The sequence below is a fragment of the Necator americanus genome, chromosome X (genome assembly GCF_031761385.1).
Source record: "Necator americanus strain Aroian chromosome X, whole genome shotgun sequence".
Lineage (NCBI taxonomy): Eukaryota > Metazoa > Nematoda > Chromadorea > Rhabditida > Ancylostomatidae > Necator > Necator americanus.
In genome coordinates, this window is record NC_087376.1 from 26,532,974 (window position 1) to 26,549,184 (window position 16,211).

At 37.3% G+C, this 16,211-nt stretch overlaps 2 protein-coding genes across 4 annotated transcripts in view; one reads left to right on the forward strand and one right to left on the reverse strand.

The window, feature by feature from the left end:
- Positions 1 to 2,546, forward strand: part of RB195_025595 (uncharacterized protein) — a gene marked incomplete at both ends in the record, with an annotated part of 31,854 nt that extends 29,308 nt beyond the window's left edge. For both annotated transcript variants that reach the window (XM_064213811.1, XM_064213813.1), the window contains 2 exons: positions 2,178 to 2,309; positions 2,371 to 2,546. In XM_064213811.1, the coding sequence (XP_064069692.1) occupies positions 2,178 to 2,309; positions 2,371 to 2,546 (308 nt within the window). The remainder of the gene's footprint in view (positions 1 to 2,177; positions 2,310 to 2,370) is intronic.
- A 1,085-nt stretch (positions 2,547 to 3,631) lies between these two features.
- RB195_025596 (uncharacterized protein) lies at positions 3,632 to 11,350 on the reverse strand (the record flags this gene model as incomplete). 2 transcript variants are annotated; one of them, XM_064213815.1, is made up of 16 exons in its annotated part: positions 3,632 to 3,742; positions 3,813 to 3,922; positions 4,027 to 4,161; positions 4,230 to 4,349; positions 4,418 to 4,512; positions 4,573 to 4,670; positions 4,809 to 4,943; positions 5,028 to 5,201; positions 5,279 to 5,383; positions 5,468 to 5,627; positions 5,703 to 5,811; positions 7,118 to 7,252; positions 8,637 to 8,717; positions 9,570 to 9,660; positions 9,795 to 9,889; positions 11,176 to 11,350. In XM_064213815.1, 16 exons carry the CDS (start codon positions 11,348 to 11,350, stop codon positions 3,632 to 3,634), a joined length of 1,929 nt encoding a protein of 642 aa, XP_064069695.1. The 2 variants fall into 2 exon arrangements, with proteins under 2 accessions (XP_064069695.1, XP_064069696.1); XM_064213814.1 differs by lacking the exon at positions 11,176 to 11,350 and adding an exon at positions 11,016 to 11,052.
- Positions 11,351 to 16,211: the final 4,861 nt, after the last annotated feature.

A 16,211-nucleotide genomic window follows, 5' to 3' on the forward strand; every position in this document is an offset into this window, starting at 1 on the left:
CGGAACGCCTGAAGCCGTATCTTCCGGGCCGTTTTTTACGGCACTTACGAAGAAATGGGCAGGGCAGAAAAGGCAGACAGCATTGTGACAGACGTGTCGCGATCATCTGGTTGAACACGTGCAGTGTCGAATTTATGTGGATTTTATCAAAGAGAAAAAATTTTGACTTCAAGATGCTGTTAGAAATCGACCAACGATCCTCGTCACATCCTTTGATATAGCGATCATTTTAAGCGATCATTATGAGGAGCTGTACAGGTTTTAGGACACCATTAAATTTACGCCAAACTTTTGTCAGTTAATTTCTATGAAATGAATATTTTTGATTTTCATAGAGGCTCAAGTGAGGTCATGTGACAGAAATGAGAGGTGCCGAGATTTACTGTGCGTCAGATATGACTTTCGGGCTCAGGAACCAGTTCTATCGCCAACTTCGACATTAATTACCGGCAGTAAATCGCGTCAATGTAAAGTTTTGAAAACATAACCGGACCGTCTCAACACTACGATTCGTAATGATCTGAGGTGAAATTATATACAGCGAGCGAGTCATTTTTTCAGTTCCCACTTTTTGATGTTGACACCTCAATCAACTCAATATGTAGTTACAAACAAATGTAGGTTAAGCAGAAGTTAAAAAATAATGCCATGTCTTATGTTCTAAACATAGCTGACATAATTACAATAACAAGAATAATATTAATAATAATAAAAAGAAGAGGAAGCAGAAGAAGGAAACTAAACACAATAATAATCGATCGAAGCAAAGAAAAGTGAAAATATAATGTTTGTAAATGTAGAAATATGTGTAATAATAACATAATAATATATGTATTTATATGGAGAATCATCTATAGAAAGAATGCTCATTTTATGTATGTTGCTGTGAAGAAATGTCAATAAAAACTCACCCCCGGTATCCTTAAGTATTCTGGCTATTCAACATCTTTACGACATATTTACGTATCTAAGGAACATTGTCTGAAATGAGAAGTAGCTAGCATCCTGTGCTCTCTACAACTTAATTTCCTTGCATTTTTGCATTAGATTACTTGCAGTCCACATCCAGAACACATGGATCCATGAAAAAGTGTAGAATTCCGACGAGTGCATCTTCTATACATTTTGCCATGAATTCAATTCCCTTTTGTTTATTTCAATTCCAAGTGCCGTTTCAACATCCAGGAGTTCTTCATCAGTCTAAAATAAGAAGAAATTCATCTCATTTTTAACGAAAGAATACAAAGGGTTTCTAGTTCCTTTATTTTTAACGCTATGACCTCAATAAAGTTGTAAGGCTGCTTTCGGAATGCGTTTCATTGCAATTAGGCTTGATTTCGTCGGACCAACAAAGGCCTAGTTCCTTGCACGTTTTCGTTGAAAAAAAAGATCGTGTTCAAGCTAGTTTAATCCCATGGGGCATGGATTCTCACGCTCACTCTTTGCATGTACTGTAAAGTGCCTCGAAGACGTCCTCTCCACCGAGAATTATTGAAGAGAACGTTGTACATATGCAGATCCCAGCAGAGATTTATGTACGAAATTCATCCATAAATACATATTTTGAGGTAAGGTAGAAAGGTTTTGGTGTAGAAAACTGCGGTTTCGGAAGAGCTTTGGATCCAGGATGTGATTATACCCCAGCAAGTAAAAAAAAAAATGCTTCTTCGCTAGTAAGGGGATAGCTGCCACCACTAGGGGCGAGATTTCGCCCTGCGAATGATCGTGTACATGATACCAGGTTGTTCAGTCAGTTTCCATAAAGGGATTCTGAAAAAAATAGTTTTTAATCGATTGTAATTACAGATCTGATGAACAGATCCTAACTTGAGTTAGGATCTGTTCATCAAATCCGTAATTTTGCTATTTTTAAAATGACAAGCTCTATCGTCCTCCACATCTAGTTTTATGTGAAGAATCATTAAAAGTGTCGAAGACAGAAATGACATGTAGACGTTCTGGTCAAAATATCGCTATATATTTGTGAACAAGAGATGAATATGCCATTGAGTTCTAATTTGATATGTACACTGCAATCCAAAAAGAACAATTTTTCAAAATCAGTTCTTTCTTTTAGGAAAAAAAAAACCAGCACTCAAACGATCCCTCGATTTTTGACACGCTTGAGTTTGTCGCAAAACGATCGACAGCAGCGTATAAAATACTTTCTTTTCCAGGAAATTCTCACGCGGAATCGAAGTCGGTCAGCACATCGTTGCCGAATGCGTACATTGGTAGACCACCCACGCAGAAAAATCATCCACCAACGTATAAGGTGTGCATTGCTTCCGATTCGGATCAGGAGCAACGTGAGTGATTCAGTAAACATTAACAATCGTGGCTTTTCCAATGAATTTGTTTGTTGTTTAGAAAATTTTACGCAATTTATTTTAAGAAGGGACACTTGTGGAGGTGAACAAATCCATGCAGAAGGCATGCCTCGAATTGAAAACAATATCTGGACAAATCAAAGTGATGCGAAAAAGGATGGAAGAAGACGAAAGGGTAAAGAGGAATTGGTGTTCTTGGGATTCTATCTATTCTAGAATTGTCCAATAATCCAATAGTAAGAAAATCCGGAACCGAATATAGTTATTAGTTCCTCTTATGGATATCCTAGTTGTATTGTTGTCCTCTCGCTGGCATTTACCACATCCCAAAGGAGGGTACTTGCGGAACATATATACACATATATACCTTCATGTCTTTATCTGCTCTCCTTATGCATAATTTTTTCTCATTTCTGTATCTGCAACTCCGTGCATCCGCCCTAAAAGTGCTCCACGTGTGTGGCACGTGATTACACGTGATGGCACGTCTCATATCAACGAATCGTAGTCTGATTGAAATGTGCAACGAAATGAATAGAGAATTTTGCAGGAAGAGCATTTCTTAGACGAATTAACGGAAGTAGAGTTTTTGTTTCGACAAGATCATGATCATTTGAACTTCCTGGAGAAATTCCTACGTTTTTGTTCGATGTAGGAAAAAATTGTTTAGGAGCAATTGCAAATTTGGAAATAATAGAGGGAACGAGTATTGTTTAGTTATTAGTTGTGTTAGAAGTTCCGAATGTCCCCGTCCAGTTTTTGTTTTATATTTTTTCAACGGATTGCTGTTTCAAGCACAACGAACAATTTCAATGTCGTTCAGGACGAACAAGCAGCGAATGATTGGAAATTTGCGGCAATGGTTGTGGATCGTCTATGTTTGTTTATATTTACAATTTTTATAGTTGTTTCAACATGTGGAATTATGTTCAGCTCTCCACATCTTATTGCTTAACTGTTATGATTTTCTAACTAAAAGTTTTTTTTACTACTTTGTGTTTTCTGCAACTGTAATCACATAATACAAGGGAAAGACTTTATGTTATATTTCATTCTCTTATTTACACAAATCTTCTATGATCGACAAAACAAGAAAATATAAATTATGACGATACAAATAGTATCGGTAGTTTATTATATTTTGAAGAAGTGAGCAATAACAATTCTTATTAACTTAAGAATAAATTTTCAAAAACAATCAATTCTAAACAATATTGCACATGGTAAAACAAGAGGAAACTAGAAGTTAAAAAAAAAGAAAAAAATATGGCCAGGTTGAGCTATGTCAATAAATTGATATTTTAACATAGAGGTCGAACATCCTTGAGTGAACCTTCTGATTCAACCATTCCCAGATCGTCTATTGCACAAGCGCCTTGATTGGTTCGTGTATTCTCGCAAAGGAATATAACCTGACAAAAATACGGTTTTTTAAACTGGTTTTTTCCTAGCAATAATTTCATTTCCTGTACAAAACGTTACCTTATCCGTTCCTTTTGGACATCGGAAACTAGCTGTCTTCCACACACGATCCGAAACAGATACGAATTTATCCGAACTGAATGGACACGTCTCAATGGAACTGCAACATCCTGTAAAACACTTCTTATTAATGTCGCGTATCAGGTGGTGACATAATTTTTTTCTGATTTCACGAACATAAATTTGGAATTAAATTAAGTATTCGGGAACAAACCTTTGAGTTGTACTCCATGTGTTCCCTCATAATATTGGAATCGTAGACGAGATTTTTCCGTGAATGGTTCCGTAGAAGCTTCCAAACCAGCCATTTCACGAGGGAATAGGAACGTTGCAGCGTAGTAATCTCCCTCTAGAAACCGATCGTAGAAATTTCCACAATAATTAGACTTTAATGATCCTGTTGAACCCCTTACTTACCACTACTTTCTTTCACTCCAGTAACTCTATTCATAAATTGTCCACTGACAACTTGGAATTTTGTGGTTAGCCCACGAATTGATTGTGATTGATAAGCATCCTTATAATGGCAAGTGTTTCCTTAAATTAAAAAAAAAAACGAGTTAGAAGAGCTACGGTTTTGAATATTGAAAAAAAAACTTCATTACCGCTTTCAAAATCACATTTCGTAGATGAGCATATTCCCTCGCTGAATTTTTGAGTTTTCGTTCCCTTGGCCAAATTTTGACCAACATTCTTATTCCTTCAATTGCAAAATAATAGTACTTATTTTATCAACAAGTCAAAAATTCCAAGCACTCACGTCTTGGTGCTTTGTATGACAGTCTCTTCAATTTCATGGGCAAGATTCTCAGTAGAAATTGATTCTTTTTGACCGCCACCAAATGCAGAATGTCCTCCCTTTAAAGAAGGTGCTTATAAAATAAAAACAGAAACGAAATTAAATAACAGAAACATCGTAGAAAATGATCATCTTGAAATGTATCCGAATTTGTGAGAGAATATTAGGCTGAGTGAAGGTGGGACTGGCAGATTTACCTGGAATCCTCCTTGTCCAAATCTTTCAGCAGCCGGCTTTGCGTTCGACACTTCTGCTGCAACAACTTTTGCACGTACTTCCTTTGCTCGTTTCTCAATTTCCTCTGCCATCTTTATTTGTTCTTCAATTGCGCTCTAAAAATATTTAAGAACATGAAAACGAAAAAAAAAATTAGTTTTAGTTCTTAAACGCAAAAAAAAACAGATTTGAAATCTAACATCTTCACTGTCCTCTCCTGTAAGGATTTTTCCGCCATGTATTGCAGATTTGCGCGATGGTGGTGGTGGTGGTGGAGGAGGTTGTGTATGGAATTCACGATGTTGTGTTTCGGTTGGTCGTGGAGGTGGAAGAGGTTGTGGTTGTGAAACAGTGTTCTGGAGTTGTTCGTCATTCTAGAAACAAAAAGGGACGTAGGGAATAATAATTCGTGGTGAAATTTTGAAAACAAAAATCAAATCCAAAATCGTACCGTCTCCTCGCATTCGGGACCATTTCTATCGTAAGATACTTCAATGTCATTCAAAATAGCTACATCACCATTTTCACCAATAAAATTCGATGCAACGAATACGATCTTAATGAAAGTTGGTCAGAAATCTTGATTGACCCATATCCTTCGGTAATACTTGCGCTTTTTAGAGGATGATGGATTACTCACATCAACCAAGGAAGTCTTAGGCAGAACAAGTTCAGTTGCAGTTAATCCGTCGGATGCGGGAAACTCCTGACAATTTAGAAGAGGATTATGGACGACACCGGCGTTAGGGAACGATTCCCGTAGGCATACTTGTAAAAGGACATTTTCAGACGTCCAATGCCTAAGATTTAGAATAAGTTATTATTATATACTTGCTTGGGAATTGGTTCAGATCAACTCAGCAAAATTGACTTACTTAGCTCGTACAGTAATATCGCTAGCCGAACATCCTATTGAACATGATGCAAATTGAGCTTCATCAGATGGTGCAGCTCCACGAGCATAGGCGACCAAATAACTACCAGCTGAAAAATTAGCACCACTGCAGTTCAATCCATCCTGCATTTATAAAACATCGAAGATCATCGTCACTAGTTCACATACAGTCATCATAGTGAATCGGACCCAATTTTACGCGATCCTATTTCGCCCCGCTGTGCGATCGGACGCCAACAGAATCTTAACCCACATAATAGCCATATCTTACGCGAGTACAATAGCTTATTCAAATTAAAGAGGGCGAGGATTGATTTCATTTGTATGGGAAAAGATCAGGGGAAAGATGTTGTGTTTTGTGGATAAGAAGAAATATTCTTCTTTCAAGTGATCGATAAGAAACGCGTTAGGAAATATACTGCTTTTTCCCGAGTAAACAGCTCTAAAACTTCTTTTTACAGTCATTTTTTTAAAACTGTGTTTGTCCCTTACATTCATCAATTATTGTTGTCTTCAAGAAAATTTTATACATAAATCCATACGTGTTTGTACAGTAAAATGACCCTAATAGGGATTTTTGAACAACCAAAGCCTTCGTAATTTTTGTCATAATCTTCCTTACTAAGAGCAACGAGGGCTTACACAAGAAAAATAACCAAAAAAAAAGTCCAAAGGGATAAATAAAAGACAGTCACGTAAATTACCAGTAATACGCAAATGGATTGATGGTGATCATTATCTCATTGCACAGAATATCGTTATCGCTGGAAAGAAACTTCTCATCTCTCTGTTTTATATGAACAGGTTGCAAACACGTTTTTCTGGATCCAATACTTCCAACAAAAAAAAATCTGAGTGCACATTAGCGGGTCACGCTAAACCAATTTTCTGATAATCATTCTGTTTTGAGTGGGAATCCTGTTCATCTCCTGCCTTTTCTAAGATATGCGAGGCCACAGCCACATTTGTCGACCGGGAACTTCACAAAAGATGTCCTTTTTCCGGGCAACATCCGTGTTCAAAACGAGCCGTCGTAGTCAAATGTTGTATGGTGGAGTTCGCACTCGATCCGCCAACGATTATTCCTCCGAGAAATGTCACAAAGCGCCACAAATCTATTCGCACTTTTATAGGCGTAGTTTTACGAGGATTCTCGGACACCACTTATCCACAATCTAAATTTCCGGTCCCTATACGCCTGACGGGTAACTATCCTGTCAAAACTATGTTCGCGATCATAGGGAATAATCTCAGAAAAAAGAGCTGATCCATGAAATTTGAATGATAAAACCAGAATCGAACAAAATAAGAAGAAAAATCATTTTGAAATAGGGAGAAATGAAATGAGGAGGCCTTCAATATGGCTTAAAAACACCCGGTACAGAATATACTTACGAGGATGTGGAGCGTTCCTCCATATTGTCGTGTTTATCGGTCCATTACCGACGTGCCAATCAAGTTGATCATCAGGTGGTGGAACATTAGCCCAACAACATGGACGACCATCAAATTTACATGTAAGCGCACTTCCTGAAGTATTATTGGACTAGAAATTGGCTAAAAGATTTGACCCCTACAAAAATATTTGAAAACATCTTTGGCTAATTTTTCTAGGAGTTTTGAGGAAGTTCTGAACGTCTGCTAGGAGCCTAAATGACAATTTCTAAAAAAGTATAATAACGTTTTTCCCATGCCGTTTGAAACTTGTTATCTTCACAAAATTCGTACAGTTGGTGACTTAAAAAAATACGCTGAAAGATTACGTTCAATAAATAACGAGTAATATAAGAATAGATACAAATTACATTAAAAATACTGTGAACGAAAGAGAAAGAAAACTTATAGAAAATCATAAGAAAGAATGTAGTCAATTATTTTTTCTCTAGGCTACTGAAGCGAATAAAGGCCTACAAAATAAGAACTTAATAGGAGAAAAACTAAAAAAATACGTTGCTCATTTTGAAGGATTGGTTTGTTTGAGTTTCAAAGGAGATGTTTCATTCGTTTCGGCGGTGATCTGTCTACACATTGACACGACACAATTTGAAAAAAAAAAACCGTGCGGAATTCGAACAAATCGAAAAACAAGAGCAATTACGAATCGGCAAGAGGTTTTCTAATAGCGTAAATTTAGAATGTAGGAATACCATAGATTATCGATCTCTTTTGACTTTCTTTACCGTGTTCTATCGAGTCAACGGAAGGAGAAATAATTTTGATGGAGTAACGGTATCAATTGCACATGGTTTTAATCAATTTGAGTGGAAATAAGCGCTATATTCGGAATTTCTCATATATTTATGGAAAAGTAAAAGGAACTATGTGAAATAGCAGATAATTGATGCACTTTACAAACCGCGAGAAGATAAAAAAAAGAAAACAATTATTTGAAATATTAATACTTGGCTGTACTAACCACATTGATCATGAAAATCAATACTACTCTTCTGAATTCGTTCACAATTCTCAACTAAGAATTTTTGTAAATTTAGACAATTATCCGTATAATATAAAATTTCATCTAATATTTGTGAACTAACCTGTTCAAAAAATCTATAAACTGCTGGAAAGAGCTTATGGATTCCTTTAAATGATGAGGATACTCGCATGAACTCAAAAAATTCACTAATTGGTTTTCAATGAGCTTATTTGCGTTTGACTTACTGGTATATTCCTGTTGTGGTCATTATTTCTATTATTTTACAAATATATAGTTCCGTAAGTTCAAAGGATCTAAAACGTTCTCCCCCCCGCCCCCCTCTATCCGTTGTTGAAACTACTAGGCATTAGTCGTAGAAAAGTGTTACGGATGTGCGGATTAGCCTCAAAGTTCCTCGCGAATGTGACATGAAGACCTGTTCACCGAAAAAAAAAACACGGAGAGAAAACAAAATCCGATTAAAACGTAACTAACCAGAATTTACTGGACCTCCACCTTCTGCATTATATCCATCGGCTCCAAATTCAGACAATGTTACACGATCACCGAGACCATCTAAAAACACCGTAGGTTTCACGACGAATCACGGTAATCACAATTAATTTGACGGGTGTGGTCGCAAATGATATCCGGTGACGTGTACACATCTCTTCAAAAGCGGTTTCGCTTTCTCGACCTAGTTTTTTTTTCTCTTCTCGGTACAGTATTCTTTCTGCGTTCAGGTTAGGCGTTTCGCTTTCGTTTTCAGAGTGCGACTAAATGCAGACAGTATACGGCGTCACGACGAATTACCGAAATGAAAACGTTGAGCGCGACCACGAAAACGGTACGTTCGCTTTTCCCGGAGCTGATTGACAACTTTCCGAGAATCGAGAACCATACCGAGAATCGCGGACACGGATGTGGTTTTGACCAGCACATGAAGAACTATAGCAATTATACGGAAATGTGTATTCAAAAGCAGAGAGTTCATAAATCCGTCGGCGAATAAAAACCAAATCCCGAATTATACATGAACTTTGAATGTGCTCATTGCACGGTCTATTTAACTTTAACAATTTTTTCCCAGCATCATACTCGAACGGCAGAAGAAACCATGTCCATTAATGAATGGATCGTTTTCGCGTGGCCTATTTTGTCGGATCGTTAGAAGAGGAGAAAAAAAATTCCGCCACATACATTTCGTACTTTAGTTCGTAGAGAAAATTGCGATTGAACATCTCCTGATGACAGAAGTGAAAGTGGACAGCGAGCGAAAATTAAACTTCAACATTTGGCCGAACGATGTATTATAAGGGGAACCAGTGGCAACACCGGTCCACGTAATAGAAGCACATCGAGAGAACGCAAAGAAAGCAGGATTCAAAGGGAATTGCACATGAAAAGTATCATAGAAAAAGCACTTACAATGAGCTCTAGCAGATATAGGAGCTGTAGGACCTCTACCAGCTGCAGCTACTCTCGGTTGAGCAACAACGAAACCTGGTACAGCTTGTGGCTAAATGATTTTTACCAGACTACCATCATAAAACGTAGTACCCAAATAAGTAAGCCCATAAGAAAAAATTTAGCAAAGTATAACGCATGAGATTTAGTCGCAATTAAACAAAGCGTTAAAAATCCCATAAATACCTGTGGTACAGGTGGAGGTTGCTGGAATTGTACAGTTTGTGCTCCAAACTGAACTTGTCGTTCGTTGGTAGGGAAGCAGCCGAAAACGGTTGAAACTATAAGAACCTCATTGTCAGAGAAATCTTTACATAACCAGGAAAAAAATTCCAGGAAAACAAAGTTTGATCTTTTTCAAAGGTTTCCCAGGATTATTCTCCAATATTTCAACACTTCTCTCTTATTAATGCGTTGGTATGATCCGAGTTCGGGTCACTATGGATACCTCAATGATACTATCCATACGATCTCATAATTCTTCGAACGTACGGCTAATCGCGAACCCAGAAACTGATCTGCAGTGTCCACATGAATTCCGGACACAGTTAACGAGTGGAAAATTGAAAAGCTAATAGAAAGTAGCAATTATGCTATATTCCGAGATCTTTACTGGTTATTTCTCGGAATATTTTTCATCTGCATCGGCAAATTTCAAAATCTGAATTTATAGTATTTGGATCCGATTATCCTAGAAATGCGTTGACATTTTGCAAAATGGTGACAATCGAAAAATTCGGATCAGATTAGATTTTCGTTCCTTAAACAAAATAGACGGTGAGAATTTCAACATAAACCATAAGCTAAAGAATCACTTTGATAGGGTGCTTCACATACGATTTTTATTGGAGTTTCTCGGCTGCAAACCTTAACGGATTTCTGGATGCAATAAAAAGACGTGTGAATAAAAAGAAGTCAGAAAACCAGATATAGAGGAAAAATTGTGTTTGATAGCGATCGTCGTTAAGAATTTGAAAATACACTTAAAATGGACGTCCTTGCAAAAAAAGCAATACAAAGAAAATGAGTACGGTGTAATTGAGGTAAATGGGTAGAACAAAGAGAGCAGAAAAACGAAGCATAGGATTAGCTGTATACAGTAATTCCGATGCATTTCAGAGGATTTGATCTTACCCTTCCGGAACCACTAACTAGTTAAATCCGACTGGCACTTTGTTAAAATATTCAGAAGGGGATTTCGCATAACCTAGCTGTATGATAATTGAAGGTACGTACAAGCAATAACGTGCTGGTGAAACAAAAATTACACAGGATACAAAAAAGAGTTCGTTTTAGATGCAACGGAATGGCATTTATCCTCAACGTAGTTAATGCCTTCGAGGCATATCCGCAGCGAAGCACACGGGCTTCTTCCTGTTGTTATCTCTTGTAATTTAGTTTGCTCACCCTGCAATGTGGCTACGAGGAGAAGCCAGAGCTTCATTGTTGAAAGTAAAAGACGACTGTGTGTCCGTGGAGATAAGGGATAAGGCGTGAGAGCGGGGAGACGCTGAGGCGGAGCGCAGGTCTTGGCCCGTTGAGATGCTGCGTCCTCGATTCCACTGACCCACTTCGCCGGCGCGACGATCACTGCTTCTTAGCTGCCCCCTGGTCGGTCGGGCGGTTCGGTCGGTCGGTCGGTTTGTCGGTCCCACCCACCACGATCCCGCCTGGATCATCGTCGGTCCGGCGTCGGGCTCCACCCCGCGCATTCCAACGTCGTCGTCGTTGCCCGAGCTCATGGCTTATAACCGGATTCGCACTTTCCACGCATGTATCAAAGGAAATGATCGTATTCGTATTCTTGATCGCGGATAACCATCTCTGAATGAGGATAGGCATCCGCTATGAGATTCGCTTACGGAAACGAAATCATCCGAGAAGCATACGAGAATTCAATCTCGTTTATCGCACTGATTTGGAGAAACGAAAGAAAAGGAGAAAAATCAGGATCCTCTAGAAAAATTGATTTTATGGCAACGTTGCTAATAAATACTCAATGAACAATAGCAACCAACTGGTTTTTTCCCTGATCTTTCAAAGAAAAAAATAAGAAAAAAATACTTCTAAGGTATTGAATAATGTGGATGCTCATCCATAATAAAATATCCTCAAATTACAAAATTCGTTGGTGGAGGTTTTTATTTTTGCACTCTTCGAGTTCATCGAAGAAGTAAGCTTATTTTACTTAAAATCTAGGGTAGCGGAAGTTGTTCAATAGTTCTGATGTTGTAGTGATACTAAGCAATATAATATTGAAAAATATACTCAATATTATTATTTGTAAATGTCAGAAACAATTGTGAATTAGATGAGATCTATTTGACGAACATAAAAACCACTTTACGAAGCAGCAAAGTGGACGAAAACGAGATCCTACGGATAGAGAAACCATTGTGCGACTTCTTTTTAATGAATAGATCGCTAAATATATAGTTAAAGAAAAAATGACAGCTATTTAATTACTTTGCATGAATATTCGTGAAAAATTCTCCAGACATATTAAGCGTACTGTATTTAAAAATAAAACATAGAAAGTCTCTATCGAAGTCGAGTGAAAATGATCGTTTCACAAAATTCCTTTTTGGAAATATTTATCGAAAATTCTCGGATTTCTTAGCCATAGTGTATGGAACTCATTTCAACTTATAAACGGAATTTTTCAGGCGTAATAACAGGAAAAATCGTGATTGCTCCTAAAGTTTTCACTCATTGGACCTTATAATAATTGTGGGATAATTGTGCAACGAATTTACCGTAAGAAAAAACTTCTACACAAACATTCTAAAGGATCATTTCTCGCAAAGTAACAGTTCTTAACACTGCTTCAACTAAACACCAATACCAAATGAGGAATATTATTTTCCGGATGAAAGGAACTAAGTTAGTTTAAGGAGTTTAAATAAAAATTCGAAAAATCATATATTTGATCTGAACAGTATCTTGAGAAGGGATTTGAGGAGAACACAGTGCACTCTAGTAGTTTGAGGGCGGTATCGTTTCAAAAAAACACCTGTTTTCTTTCAACAAAAAAAACAATAACAAGAGAAAAACGAAGAAAATCGCTGAAAAGATCTAATGGGCATTCAGACTAAAACTAATTTAGCTAAACGATGACAAAATCACTAGAAAAACGACTATCGTGTCAGAGTTCTTAATTTAGGGCTTTTTTTTCGACCAAAAATCGTATTGGCACCGGTCGAATTTTTATGAAAAATTCCCGGAAATCCATTGGGAACATTGCAACGGTACTCGTTCGCGTACGTAACTAATTAGGTCAGAACATTGTGCTCTTTGCTTGACTCATGAATTTATACGTACGCAACAGAACCCTCTTAACTAAACGGAATCGTTTTAAATAGGTCAACAACCACACTTTTATGATCGTCATTGAGTTAGACTGTTTATTTTCGGGTTTTTTTCTCTTGAATGAATTTACAATCATATTTGTGAAATTATAACAATCAAATGTCAATCACAAAACTTGAGTTGTTATGCTAAAAGTCGAAGACATTGCTATACTTTTTATTGGGATTATCCTAAATGGAACAGAATCCTAGCAGAATTCTTCCCACTTCCGTAAATAACTTTATTTTTCTTTAGCTCTTCAGTCTTTTTTTTAAATCAAGCACAGTATAAATGCGACGGGATATTTGAATTGTTGACATTTCTAAGATCACCTTTTCATTCAAAAAAATTGAGACGGAACAGAGAAAAGTGACAATAGAACACATCATTTCACTTCATCGCTGTACATATGTGTGAGAATCGAAGGCGCGGACATTTCCAGCAACGTCGTCGTTTACCGGAGAACAGAAAAACTTACGTGTTAGTGATTATACGTTGTATATAAAGTGACTTTGCACAGAATACGCGATAGAAGATTCGTGATAGAAAAAGGTTGTTTTCCGGAAAATATCCGGAAAATTCCTGTCAAAATCACCAATCTCTTATACATATTTCTAAAATGCCAACGTGACGGAGTTTTCAGGAATTAAAAAACCCGTCAAAGATTGTTCAAGTTATCCTGTGTAACATATACACAATGTAGCGAATAATTTCTCTTTTCTCTGTTTTTTGTCTGCAAAAATGATCTTAGCCTATTTGGAATAGAATAACATTAATAATTTAAAGGCATCACCCCACGAATCTGAGGTGGTGCAGAATTCAGGTGGAGCATTCGTATACAGGATGGGAGACTACGGAGAAGGGGATGATTCCGTCCATTTCTTCCTAATTGCCGTAAAAAACGGCCCGGAAGATACGGCTCCATTCGTTTTGGCGCACCATTTTGTACAAGAGGTTCGATTGGAGCGCGCCAGTCTTGTGCGGCGCCGCATCTTCCGGGCCGTTTTTTTACGGCAATTAGCAAGAAATGGACGGAATCATCTCCCTCTCCGTAGTCTCCCATCCCGTATACGAATACTCTACCTGAAATCTGCACCACCTCAGATCCGTGGGGTAACGCCTTTAATACGATCCAGAATGTCTATTCTTGGAATTTGAGCACACCTTATATTTTTGAACCCACATTGAAATTAAACCTAATAAGTGATGATTCTACAGACATAAATAAGGTGAGAGGTATGTGAGAGTCTATGGTATTTTTATAAGATTGCCCTCTAATTTCTTTTTCCTTCTTGTCTTTCTTTTATAAACTTTTTTTAAAATTCCAATGGAGAGGAACTTTCACGCCGGGAAAAGGGTGGTATAAATGAATTGTTTGAATTTCTTAAAGTTTGAACAACATTCTTGTGTTCACTCATAATAAAAAGCGTAAGAAAAAGATAATTCAATTCTCATTCTTGAACCTTACATGGAACTGTTCAGTAATATTAAAACTTTCCTGGGCTCAACAGTTACGTCGAGGATCTGTACAGAGGCTAAAATCTTGTGTAACTGTTATGATGGCATGTTTCCAGGTAATTAAAAACTAAGTCTTTAAGTAATATTTGACACTATCCTTAAAATATGACTTTTAGTGAATTTTTGTTATAACAGTTAATGGATGTCTGAAATATACGTGCACATTTTATTGCTAAAAATTAAGCTCACTGCAACAAACAGTTCGATAGGTAAAATTCATATTGTAATAGAAAATACTTACTTGTGGGTCAATAATAGGTTATTCAGGTAAATTAGGTTTTAAAAATTATGCTCATCAAATGTAGTGTAGCAGTTAGAGGTTCCGCTACTTGCATGATCGATAGGAGATTCGAATCCGCCCTAGTGTTCACCCAGTCTTTCATCCCTCCGGGGTCAATAAATTGGTACCACACTTCTCGTGCAGGATAAAATACTGACTTGACACATCGGCTAGCCACCATCGTTTGTAAACCTTAAACGATTCTGAATTTAAGTGAACGTGGGGCGCATCCCAAGCGGATTGATTAACGCCAGGAACTTTATCCTTTATCCTTTATGCTCATCAAATAGTGCTATAACTATACTTATCCACGTAATCACTCATCATCAAGCTTTAAGTAATCCAATCACCTCGTTCATAACGACGCTTATGTTTCAGTAATTAATCATTATAAGGTGCAAGTTGCTTATTTCAACAAACGATTGCGTACATAGTTGGCGCCAAATATGTTCAACCGGACGAACGTGACGCGCCTGTCGCGCAGAGGCTTCTCCACTATCTGGTTTTCTTCCTTCCTCTTTCTGATAAAAAGTAAGCGACTTTTTGTTATATCTTCACAATAATAAATAAAGCAGTCCTTCTTTTTGCTATATTTTCAAAGAATTGACAATAGTCTACTGCTTATCTTAGCTAGGTTGGGTGCGTAAAGAAAGTAGTCTCCTGGTTTTGCATCATCGAGGACTTGGAAAACACAAAACAGTAGATGTCCTGCATTTGCACACTACGCAGTTAATCGGTCAGTCACAGTAATGCTGTTTTAGATGCCTAGAAGCCTTTTACAGCTTAGCTCCTACAATATTTTCAGATAGAGTTTAAGTTGTGTTAGTTGACAGTTATGAAAATTGGAAAAGGTTACTTGTATTGTCTGCGCCGATTATGTCTAACCAAATGAACGCGACGCATCTACCGCGCAGGAGTTCTCTTCTCTCTATGTTACGCACATTTTTTCCTTTCTTTTGGAATTTTTTCTTTCTTCTTTCAATTAGAAAAAATATCGCATGTTCGTCTAGTTGAACACATTCGACTTTGACTACATCTCGAAAAAAAATTCGAGAATCAAACCTTGTACTGTGTACTCTTTAATTTTTCATCCAACATACATTTTCGAGTTAATGTAGGAGTTAGTGAAGTTAAAGTTGGCTATAAGTTGAAAGTTATAAGTTATAAAGTCCAAATAGTTATAAGTTAAAGAAGCATGGAAGTTTTAGCCATACGTTCAAGCGAAATTCTCCTTTTGTTTGCTTTCTTCTTGTAAAATGCTACAGACAACTCAAAAACTCTTCCTCTGCTTTGTATGAAAGATCGTCGCATCGTTTCTCCTTGGGGTAAGCTAATACTCAAGTCGAAATATTTAAGAACAAAATTGTTGTAATAATCTCCTTATTTTCTTCATCTGTTAGGACGAAGAAACTCCGGAAGCTCACAAGGCTTGAGATTTTGTGCTTGGAACTCTTTTT